Raw genomic sequence first — 10,514 nt, 5'->3', positions numbered from 1 at the left:
CTCAATCAGAATTGGCTAACTTATGTTTTTCTCATAATCCTGATTACCTTTGCATTTTGAACTTATGGTTTCTTTGTCTTCAATTCCTTCTGCCTTCTGAAATTTTATTAGAATGAAATTTGTTTGCTCTAATGACAGAGGTGACTTAGCTCCAAATACGTGGGTTTTTAGTGCTGCTTATCTTCCTTTGGGTGCTGTAGTTCATTGCTCAAAACAATTAATTTCTATGCAAGTTTGTCTTGATAATTCTCCTTGTACTCTATCTTTTATGTATGCTGCCACAAGTTACATTAATAGGCAGGTTTTATGGGATGCTCTTATTTCTTTTGCTGCTTCTTGTGATGATCCTTGGATGGTCGTTGGAGACTTTAATGTGATTATGGGGGCTCACGAAAGGACTGGTGGTAATCCTCCTTCAACTATTTCTTACTCAGATTTTTCTAATATGATCAATGCTTGTTGTCTAACCCATCTCCCAATTGAGGGGAACCTTTTTACTTGGTGTAATAATTCAAATAGGGGTCGGATTGAACAAAGATTAGACAGGGCTCTATGCAACCTTGCTTTTATGATGCTTGGCCTAATAATAAAAGCCTCATTTTGCTTTGCTCATGCTTATATCACAGTGCTTTGCTTGTTTCTGGTTTTCCTATTAACAGCCTCGGTCCCCCCGATCCCACTTAATTTGGATTGAACATCCTGATTTTGAGAAAGTTGTTAAAGATGCTTGGCTTTCCGTGGACTTTTTTGATCCTACGCGGTCTATTCTATCAAAACTGCGAGCCTTGAAAATTGCTTTACGATCTTGGAATGTAGTGGTTTTTGGTAATATTCACGCTCGTGTTGATAATGCTATGGCCAATCTTTCTGCAATTCAATGTTCTATTTCTAGTGGTGGCAACTTAGAGTAGCTTTATAATGATGAGGTGGCCGCTAAACTGGAACTCCTCCAGGCAGTGCGTAATCAATCAATTTTTTTAAAAGAGAAGGCTAGAGTTAGATGGTTGACTGATGGAGATTGGTGTACAAAATTTTTCCATGCCTATTGTAGAATAAAGATGGCTCGCTCTTCCATTAATAGTTTGCTCATTGATGGTGTTCTGAACTCTAATCCTGTGGAGATCTTCAACCACTTGGTTTCCTATTACGTCAAGTTTTATTCGACAACTCCTAGTGTGGAGGATCCAACAACAGTTTGTTCAGTGATCCCTCATCTGGTCTATGAGGCTGATAATGCTCTATTAACTGAGGTGCCTTCTGCTTCAGAAATCAAAGATATTGTCTTTGCCACGGACCCGAATAGTGCACCTGGTCTAGATGGTTTTTCCAGTCTCTTCTATTAGCACTATTGGCATATTATTGCTTATGATGTTGTTCGTTTTGTTCAGCATTTTTTCACCACTAGTAAGCTTCCTCAAAATTTTAACTCTTATTTTATTGTGTTAATTCCAAAAGATGATGTTGCCATTGAGGTTTATAAGTTTCGCCTAATCACTCTTGCAAACTTCCTCTTCAAAATTATTTCGAAGATTTTGGCAGACAGGTTGGGTACATTTATTACAAAAATTATTTCTCCTCAACAGACTGGGTTTGTAAAAGGGCGTTGTATCTCTGACTCTATTGGTTTGGTTTCTGAGGCGTACAATCTTCTTAACCGACGGATTCAAGGTGGTAATTTGGGGCTGAAATTGGATATCACAAAGGCCTTCGATACAATTGAGTGGGGTTTTCTTTTCCAGGTCTTAAAAAATTTTTGGCTTTTCTTCTTAGTTTATTTCTTGGGTTTTTACTTTGCTGCACTCTGCACGCATATCCATTATTGTTAATGGCACTCCAAGGGGTTTTTTCATCTGTAACAAAAGAGTGAGGCAGGGTGATCTTTTACCACCCCTGCTTTTTTGCTTGGCCGAGGAGGCTCTTAGTAGAGGCATTCTTAACTTACGAGAGCAAGGCTTAATCCGTGGTATCTCTTCTCGTAGACTCAGTCCTTCTCCAAGCCATGCGCTGTATGTAGATGATATCTTTATTTTTGTTCGTGGTGATTTTAATTCTCTCTCGAACTTGATAGGATTCTTACAGTCTTATAGTCGAGCTTCTGGTCAAGTGATTAACAAGGCTAAATCTTGGTTCTTTATCAGCTCGTATATGAGTCACATAAGCAATTTTTTAAAGTTCTTTTTGGGGTTTCAAGAGGGTCCAGCTACTTTTACTTACCTCGGAGTTCCAATATTTCGGAGAATCCCTAGGAAGCAACACTTGCAAGTTATTGCTGATAGAGTTGGAGGAAAGCTTGAAAGTTGGATGGGAAAATTACTTTCAATGGCTGGTCGAGTTCAACTTGTACAGTCTGTTATCCAAGCCATGTTAATTCATAGCTTGATGATCTACCAATGGCCTTTCTCCCTCTTGAACCAAATGAGTGGTTGGATCCATAATTTTATTTGGACCGGTTCTTGTGATACTAGAAAAATGATCTCTATCTCTTGGCATCATGTTTGTACTCCAAAGGAGTTTGGTGGGTTAGGAATTCGTGACATATCCTTACTTAATCGTGTTGCTCTTCTTAAGACTTCTTGGAATATTTTGACATCTTCTTCTATTTGGTGTAAGTTCTTAAAAGGTCGATTCCAATTCTTATCATACAATTGGTCTCAAACTTATTCCAAGTCTTCTATTTGGCGGGGTTTGAAGACTATGATTCCTACTTTAGCTGATGGTTGTCGTTGGGTTGTGGGAGATGGAAGAAAGATTAACTTGTGGCGGGATATGTCAGATTCCATTGTTTCCTTATTGAATATTAATAATTTAAGCATGAACCTTAATTCTTCTGTGAGTGCCTTGATTTGTGATGGTGCTTGGTATATTCTAGATCATTTTCAAGCTTCATTCCCTCAGCTGGTTTTAGATATAAAAAATACAGAGCTGCCCGTAGTTGACACTGAAGATAAGATGGTGTGGTGCCACTCAGCAGATGGTAATCTTACTTTGGCAAAAGCTTATCTTTTTTTACTTGGCTGACGTGTAGTTTGCCCCTGGAACAAATGCTTGTGGTCATCATTTATTCCTTTAAAATACTCTATGCTTGCTTGGAGGCTGTTTTAAAGCAATCATGCAACTGGTGCACCAGTTTATGAGGCCAGATGGTCACCGGTTGTCGGTGAATGGCGACGTAACGCTGTCAAGTTCAGTTCTATCGTTTGATTTCCTCTCACCGCCTCTGTATTGTATATAAATAAGATGTCACCAGGACCTTCAGTTTCATCAGGAAATTACAATTTTAATTAGCAAATATAATCAAGCTCTTCGATAGGTCTTTCGACATAGCGGCAGCCACCACTAAGCTTTTACTATCAGACCTTGCATCTACCGTCAAGAGTGTTCTCTCTAACTATATCCGCCCCATCTCTGACCGTCCAAATCTCACGGAGGTTTAGATATCAGACGGTTCAATTCCTCTTATCGATCTCCAAGTCCTCGACGCCTTGATCTCATCAAACAGATTGGACAGGCATGCCAGCATGACGGCTTCTTCCAGGTGAAGAATCACGGGATTCCAGAAACGATAATTAATAACATGTTGAGCATTTCGAGAGCATTTTTCAAATTGCCAGAGAGTGAGAGACTGAAGAGTTATTCTGATGATCCTTCAAAGTCTAAACGACTATCCACTAGTTTTAATATTAATACGGAAAAGGTCGCCAACTAGAAAGATTACTTGAGACTTCATTGTTATCCTCTTCAGGATTACATATGTCCAATTATCTTAACTGCTGTTAACACTTGACAAGGAAGTTGTGGCCGAGTACTGTACGAGTGTGAGAGGGTTAGTGCCGAAGCTACTTGAGGCCATATCTGAGAGCTTGGGGCTTAAAGGGATTATATAGACAAGGCATTAGGCAAACACGGGCAACATATGGCTTTGAACTACTGTCCACCCTGTCCTCAGCCTGAACTAACTTACGGATTGCCAGGACACACTGATCCAAATTTAATAACTGTTCTTCTTCAGGATGATGTCCCTGGATTGCAGGTACTTAGAAATGGGAAATGGCTTCCTGTCAGTCCTATTCCCAACACCTTCATTGTCAACATTAGCGATCAGATGCAGGTTCTTAGCAATGATCTATACAAGAGTGTGCTCCATTGGGCTCTGGTGAACTGCGACAAGGAAGGCATATCCATTCCAACGTTCTACTGTCCATCACCTGATGCTGTGATAGCTCCTGCTAAGGATTTAATCGATGAACGTCACTTGGCTTTCTATACAAATTTCACATATGCTGAATATTACCAGAAATTTTGGAACAGGGGACTTGCAGCTGAAGGTTGCTTGGACCTGTTCAAAGCTTCAACTGCTTGATCTTGTCATTAATTATGTATTTGAAGATCTGAAAGAGTTTGAATACAATGTTTGGTTTAAGAGAAACTAATAAGAAAATGAAAGAAAATCATAAAAATCAGATCTGAAAATGATCATCTTTATTATATCAATAACTAATGATTATAGCTTTGTATTTATAGTCAATGATAAGAAGAGTCTCGTAGCTTGATAGTTTGTTAGATTTCATATGCATGCAATACAGTTCGTTTGCTTTGCTGCTGAGCTGGATAACTAACTAACACACGTAAGCATTGCCAGCTGCTCCATTTAATCATATGCTCTCATCTATACCATGTTATCATACTCTGTAACATCCCCCCTCAAGCTAAACTGACCTAGTTGGACATTCAGCTTGCTTCTTAGGTGATGAAACTGACTGAAGGTTAAAGCCTTGGTAAGAACATCTGCATTCTGATCTTCACTGGGAATGAACTGAATTGTAATTTGCTTAGCTGTTACTTTGTCCCTAAACCGGGACATGCTTAGTTTTAGCATGATAAATCGGGTTGTGAGCTAGAGCTATGGCACTTTGATTGTCACACCAATTTTGGAGAAGGACTTATTTGAAAAGTGTCATAGCATTTTGGGCTATATCATAATTTCAGAAAGTTTTGAGATTAACAAAGCATTATTTAGAAATTCTGAAATTGGACCTATTTGTAAACTTTCATAACGTTTTGCGCCATAATATAGTTTTATAAAGTTTGGGGTCAAACTGTAAATTTAGAAAATAATTTCACTGTAGGAATCACTGTAGCAAACGGTTAACCGTTTATTTAAAACGGCTAACCGATAATTTCCAGAAAGCATGTTCTGCAAAGTATTGTTAAAATGATGATTCTGGAAAATAACGATGAACCGTTTACTGAAAACGGTTAACTGATTATTTCCAGATTGCTAGCCTTGAACCGTTTAGTAAGAACGGTTAAATCAAATTTATTTTGCGGGTCTCTGGAATTTAACGGCGAAAGGGTAATCCTAAATGGTAAACCGTTTATTTGAAAATTGGCCCAACGGTAACTTTGACCGGCCTAAACGGTTAACCGTTAATGGTTAACGGCGAACTATTTTCGAGCAGACAGTCTATAACGGCTAGTTTTTCAACTCCAACTATAAATATGCTCAATCCAATTCAAACAAGAAGCTTTTCCAACGATCATCATTGAGCAAAATATTGAGAATACAACTTTCATTGAGCTTTAAATCCTTGTATTCATCTCATTCATTCACACATTGAGCTTTCATTTGTGATCAAACACATTGTGTGAGAGAGAGATTCATTTGTAATCCTCTTTGTAAAATCAAGTTAAAAGATTGTAAGTGTTGGGATAAATTTGGGTTAAGAGATTGGGGATAATCACTTGTTGTAAATGTCCATTGACACCTTGAAAGTCAATTGTAAACGTTTGAAGCCTTGGGAGGCTAGCTTAGTGAAATCCTCAAGCCCGGTGAGCTTGGAGGCGTGGACGTAGGCGGGGTTTGCCGAACCACGTAAAAATCATTGTGTTTGTTTTCTCTTCCCTTACTCTTTTAATATTGTGCATGATTGAATTTATTGTTTTCAATTTGATTAAGGCAATAGATTAAATTGTTGTGTGGTTTGCTTAGCTTAATTTTTAAAATTCCAATTCACCCCCCTCTTGGGTTGCCTAGTTAGTATTTCACACCATGCCTCAGGTAGTGGTACAGGAGGTCGGGTAACCGCTTACCAGCGTCATCAGAGGCCGCCACAGTATCAGCGCAGCAGGGCACAACCTCCTCGCTCACCAGCTTGGGAGACTTGGAGAAGGCATGATTCGGCATATGGTCATCCTCATCCACACCCCTATGGTAGTAGAGGGAGCAGACCAGAAGCACTGCCACCTCCTCCAACTCAGAACGGCACAAACAGGGAAAGGGCAGTGCACATGATCGACCAGAATCAGGACTATGGGTGGTATACTTCCTTGAAGATGCCCCTGGACGAGGTGTACGAGGCCATAAAGGACCGGGGATTACTGTACCTCCATGCCCTAATAACAAAGCTACTCAGCAAGAGGGATAGGGGACGCTATTGCAAGTTCCATGGCACTCATGGCCATACCACAACAGAATGCAGAGATCTCAAGACCCAGGTAGAAGATTTGGTGAGAAATCGATACTTGGACGAGTTTATAGATGGGACTTTTCCGATGGTGGCCTCGACATGTGAAGGGAAGCAGAGTAACAAGAACTTGATCCACGAGCAGCCTATAGTAAGAGTGATTGCTGGGGGGCCAACGTTGGCCGGAGATTCCAACAGATCGAGGAAGAACTATGCTAGATATGCCATGACTAGTAAAGAGGTATTCTTTTACACCCCAGCAGCTAAACGAGCAAGAGTCAGGTAAGTGCCAATCATGTGGATAAATGAGGATGAAAAAGGGATTTTATATCCACATGAGGATGCCTTAGTCATCAAGGCCACCGCTGCTGGCAAGAAGTTTGACCGGATACTAGTTGACACAGAGCACTCGGTTGATGTCTTGTTTAAATCAACTCTGGAGGAGATGGGAATAGCAGACTTGAGGTTGGAGCACACCAATACCTCCTTGAAGGGATTTGGAGGAGGAAAGCTGGTCCCTCTGGGCGTAGTCGAGCTGCCCATCACAATTGGTAGCTCCCCGACAGAAAGGACTATAATACTGGATTTTGTGGTGGCCGATGAAGATGGTCATTACCAGATGATTCTAGGTCGTCCATTTCTGAGGATGAGCAAAGCGGTGCTTTCCAACCATTATCTAACTCTCAAGTACCGGGTGAATGGGTTAGTTGGAATGGTACGAGGAGACCAAAGAATCGCCCGAAGCTGTTATTCCACTACAGCAAGGGAAGCAATGCAGATCACATCTCTTGATACCCGAGTGGGAGCCAAGAAGGGTAGACAGAAACCTGTAGAGGAGCTGGAGACAGTAAGCCTGGGACAAGATGATTCGGGAAAAATAATCCGAATTGGGTCGAGGCTAAAAGAAGAGCAGAAGCAGGAGTTGGTACAGTGCCTACGAGCTCATGCAGATGTGTTCGCTTGGACGCATGAAGACATGCCAGGAATCGACCCTGAGGTCGCATGTCATAAGCTGGCAATAAAGAAAGGTGCTTGGGCAGTTAGGCAGAAAAGGAAGTGCTTCAACCAGGAGAGGTATGAGGCTATAAATGGCGAGGTGGAGAAGCTTTTGAAAGCTGGGTTCATTCGGGAAGTTAACTACCCTGAATGGATATCAAACGTGGTATTAGTGAAAAAAGCTAATGGCAAATGGATGATGTGTGTAGATTTCACGGATCTCAATAAGGCGTGCCCGAAAGACAGCTTTCCCTTACCCAAGATCGACCAGCTTGTAGACTCAACAGCCGGACATGGCCTGCTCAGCTTCATGAACGCATTTTCGGGATACAACCAAATCCCCATGTTCGAGCAGGATGAGGAGAGCACGGCATTTATTACTAACCAGGGTTTGTTCTATTACAGGGTAATGTCGTTCGGTCTTAAAAATGCGGGGGCCACGTACCAGAGGCTGGTAAACAAAATCTTTAAGCCACTGATTGGGAGAACAATTGAGGTGTATATAGACGACATGATAACCAAGTCAAAAATCCCGAAGGAACATGTCGAGCACCTCGAGGAGACATTTGGACTTTTGAGGAAGTATAAGATGAAGCTCAACCCGGAGAAGTGTGCTTTTGGGGTCGAGTCGGGCAAATTCCTCGGGTTCATGGTGAGTCATAGGGGGATCGAGGCGAATCCCGAGAAGATTCAGGCGATCGTGCAGATGAGGTCTCCTCGTAACCTGAAGGAGACACAGAGCCTTATGGGGAGGTTGGCAGCACTGAGCCGATTCATATCCAAGGCAACTGATAAGTGTCAGCCATTCTTTCAAGTAATAAAGAGAGGAAAGAAAACAGAATGGACCCCAGAATGCGAAGAAGCCTTCTAGAATTTGAAGCAATATTTGCAGCAAGCACCTCTGTTATCCACACCGCGGGATAGGGACGTGTTGTTCCTGTATGTGGCGGTATCGGACCATGCCACAAGTTCTGTTCTAGTGAGAGAGGAAGAAGGGGTTCAGTATCCGATATACTACACCAGCAAGGACTTGCTCGATGCCGAGACCAGATACCCACCGTTGGAGAAATGGGCACTCGCCCTTGTGGTTGCTGCTCGGAAGCTGAGGCCATACTTTCAAGCATTCCCCGTCTTGGTAGTAACAAACTAACCATTACGGTAGACTCTACACAAACCGGATGCTCCTGGTCGGCTCGTAAAATGGGCTATAGAGTTGAGTGAGTTCGACATAAGCTTTAAACCCCGAGCAGCAATAAAGGCCCAGGCAATGGCCGATTTCGTAGCAGAATTCGCGGAGTCCGAAGTAGGTTTCGACCAGCTGGATGCTGCTAGAGTAAACAGCCAAGATTGAGTATGGCAGGTGTCTGTGGATGGATCATCAGAGGAGCAGGGATTGTCTTGGAAGACCCAGAAGGGGAGGAGATCTCTTATGCTATAAAGTTGGAGTTCACAGCCACAAATAACCAGGCAGAATATGAAGCCCTGATAGCAGGTTTGGAATTGGCTAAGGCAGTGAAAGCAGATAGGGTGAAAATTTGAACTGATTCCCAACTAGTTGCAAATCATGTCAGTGAAAGATTTCAGCCTAGAGATGGGAAAATGGAACAGTACTTGAAGAAAGTAAAGCAGATGATTGGGAAGTTTGAAGCGGTTGAGGTGATATAAATTCCAAGGGAGGAGAATAGTCGAGCAGACATTCTGGCCAGGATGGCAGCGGTAGCTGATCCAAAATTGCCTAAGTCAGTCCCTTTGGAGGTGAAATCCAGCCCTGGCATCGAGCAGAATCTAGAGGTGCTGCAGATAGAACAGAAATGCTCGTGGATGGACCCGATAATCTCGTACATCCGGGATGGAGTACTGCCACCAGACAAGTTACAAGCTCGGAAGACCAGAGCCCAAGCGTCGAGGTACACAATGATTGATGGGGTATTATATCGGAGAGGATATACCATACCGTTCCTTCGGTGTTTAGACGAGGACGACACTGATTACGTGCCGAGGGAAGTGCATAAAGGAGTTTGTGGGAACCATTTTGGTGTGAGATCCCTTGCCCACAAGATTCTAAGGCAGGGATATTTCTGGCTGACAATGCACCAGGATGCACAGGAGAAGACCAGGAGCTGTGTAAGTTGCCAGAGTTTTGTAAATTTCTCTACCCAACCACCAGAGAAGCTCACTTCTATGGCCACTCCATAGCCATTTGCTCAGTGGGGAATTGATCTGATCGGGCTGTTGCCAAAGGGACGAGGAGCAGCAACACATGCAATAGTGGCAATAGACTATTTCACTAAGTGGATAGAGGTAGAAGCCCTCAGCAGGATCACTGAGAAAAAGACAACTGACTTCGTATGGAGAAACCTGGTCTGTCGGTACGGGATCCCTTATGCCTTGATAACAGATAATGGCAGGCAGTTTGATAACCATAACTTCAGAGATTTCTGTCAAAACCTTGGGATATAGTTGAAGTACTGCTCGCTTGCTCACCCTTAGTCTAACGAACAAGTAGAAGCAGCCAATAAAATAATCAAGAGGCTCTTGAAAACCAGGCTTGGTGCAAAAAATGGTGCATGGGTTGATGAGCTATCAGGTGTATTATGGGCACACAGGACAACCCACAAGACAGCAACTGGCGGAACTCCATTCGCCTTGGCCTTCGGACATAAAGCGGTTGTACCGATCGAGATAGGGACCACCACGCACCGGACAGATCACTTCGATGGGCAAGAGAACAAAGACCAGATGTGCTTGAATCTGGATTTGCTAACCGAGAAGAAGGAGCAAGCATCGAAGCGATCAGCCGTATACCAGCAGAGGTTTGCCTGGTATTATAACCAGAAGGTGAATGTATGGCAATTCAAGGTCAGAGACTGGGTATTAAGGAGGGTGAATCAGAACACGAAAGACTCGACCCAAGGAATACTTGGACCAAACTGGGAGGGGCCATACAGGGTCAAGCAGGTAGCTGGACCCGGAGCCTACAAGCTTGCTCGTGCGGATGGCCACGAGGTGAAACGCCCCTGGAACGCGGCACACCTTAGGAAATATTTCCAGTAA

General features: G+C 42.8%; 1 protein-coding gene across 1 annotated transcript; it reads left to right on the top strand.

Moving 5' to 3' along the window:
- The first annotated feature begins 9,167 nt into the window (after positions 1-9,167).
- LOC112100133 lies at positions 9,168-10,514 on the top strand. Its single transcript, XM_024188474.1, has 3 exons — positions 9,168-9,584; positions 9,702-9,821; positions 9,951-10,514. Exons 1-3 carry the CDS (start codon positions 9,168-9,170, stop codon positions 10,512-10,514), a joined length of 1,101 nt encoding a protein of 366 aa, XP_024044242.1.

The sequence above is a fragment of the Citrus clementina genome, unplaced genomic scaffold (assembly GCF_000493195.1).
Source record: "Citrus clementina cultivar Clemenules unplaced genomic scaffold, Citrus_clementina_v1.0 scaffold_9, whole genome shotgun sequence".
Taxonomy (NCBI): Eukaryota; Viridiplantae; Streptophyta; class Magnoliopsida; order Sapindales; family Rutaceae; genus Citrus; species Citrus x clementina.
The sequence above is the reverse complement of the archived record's forward strand: the minus strand, read 5'-3'. Positions and strand labels throughout refer to the sequence as shown.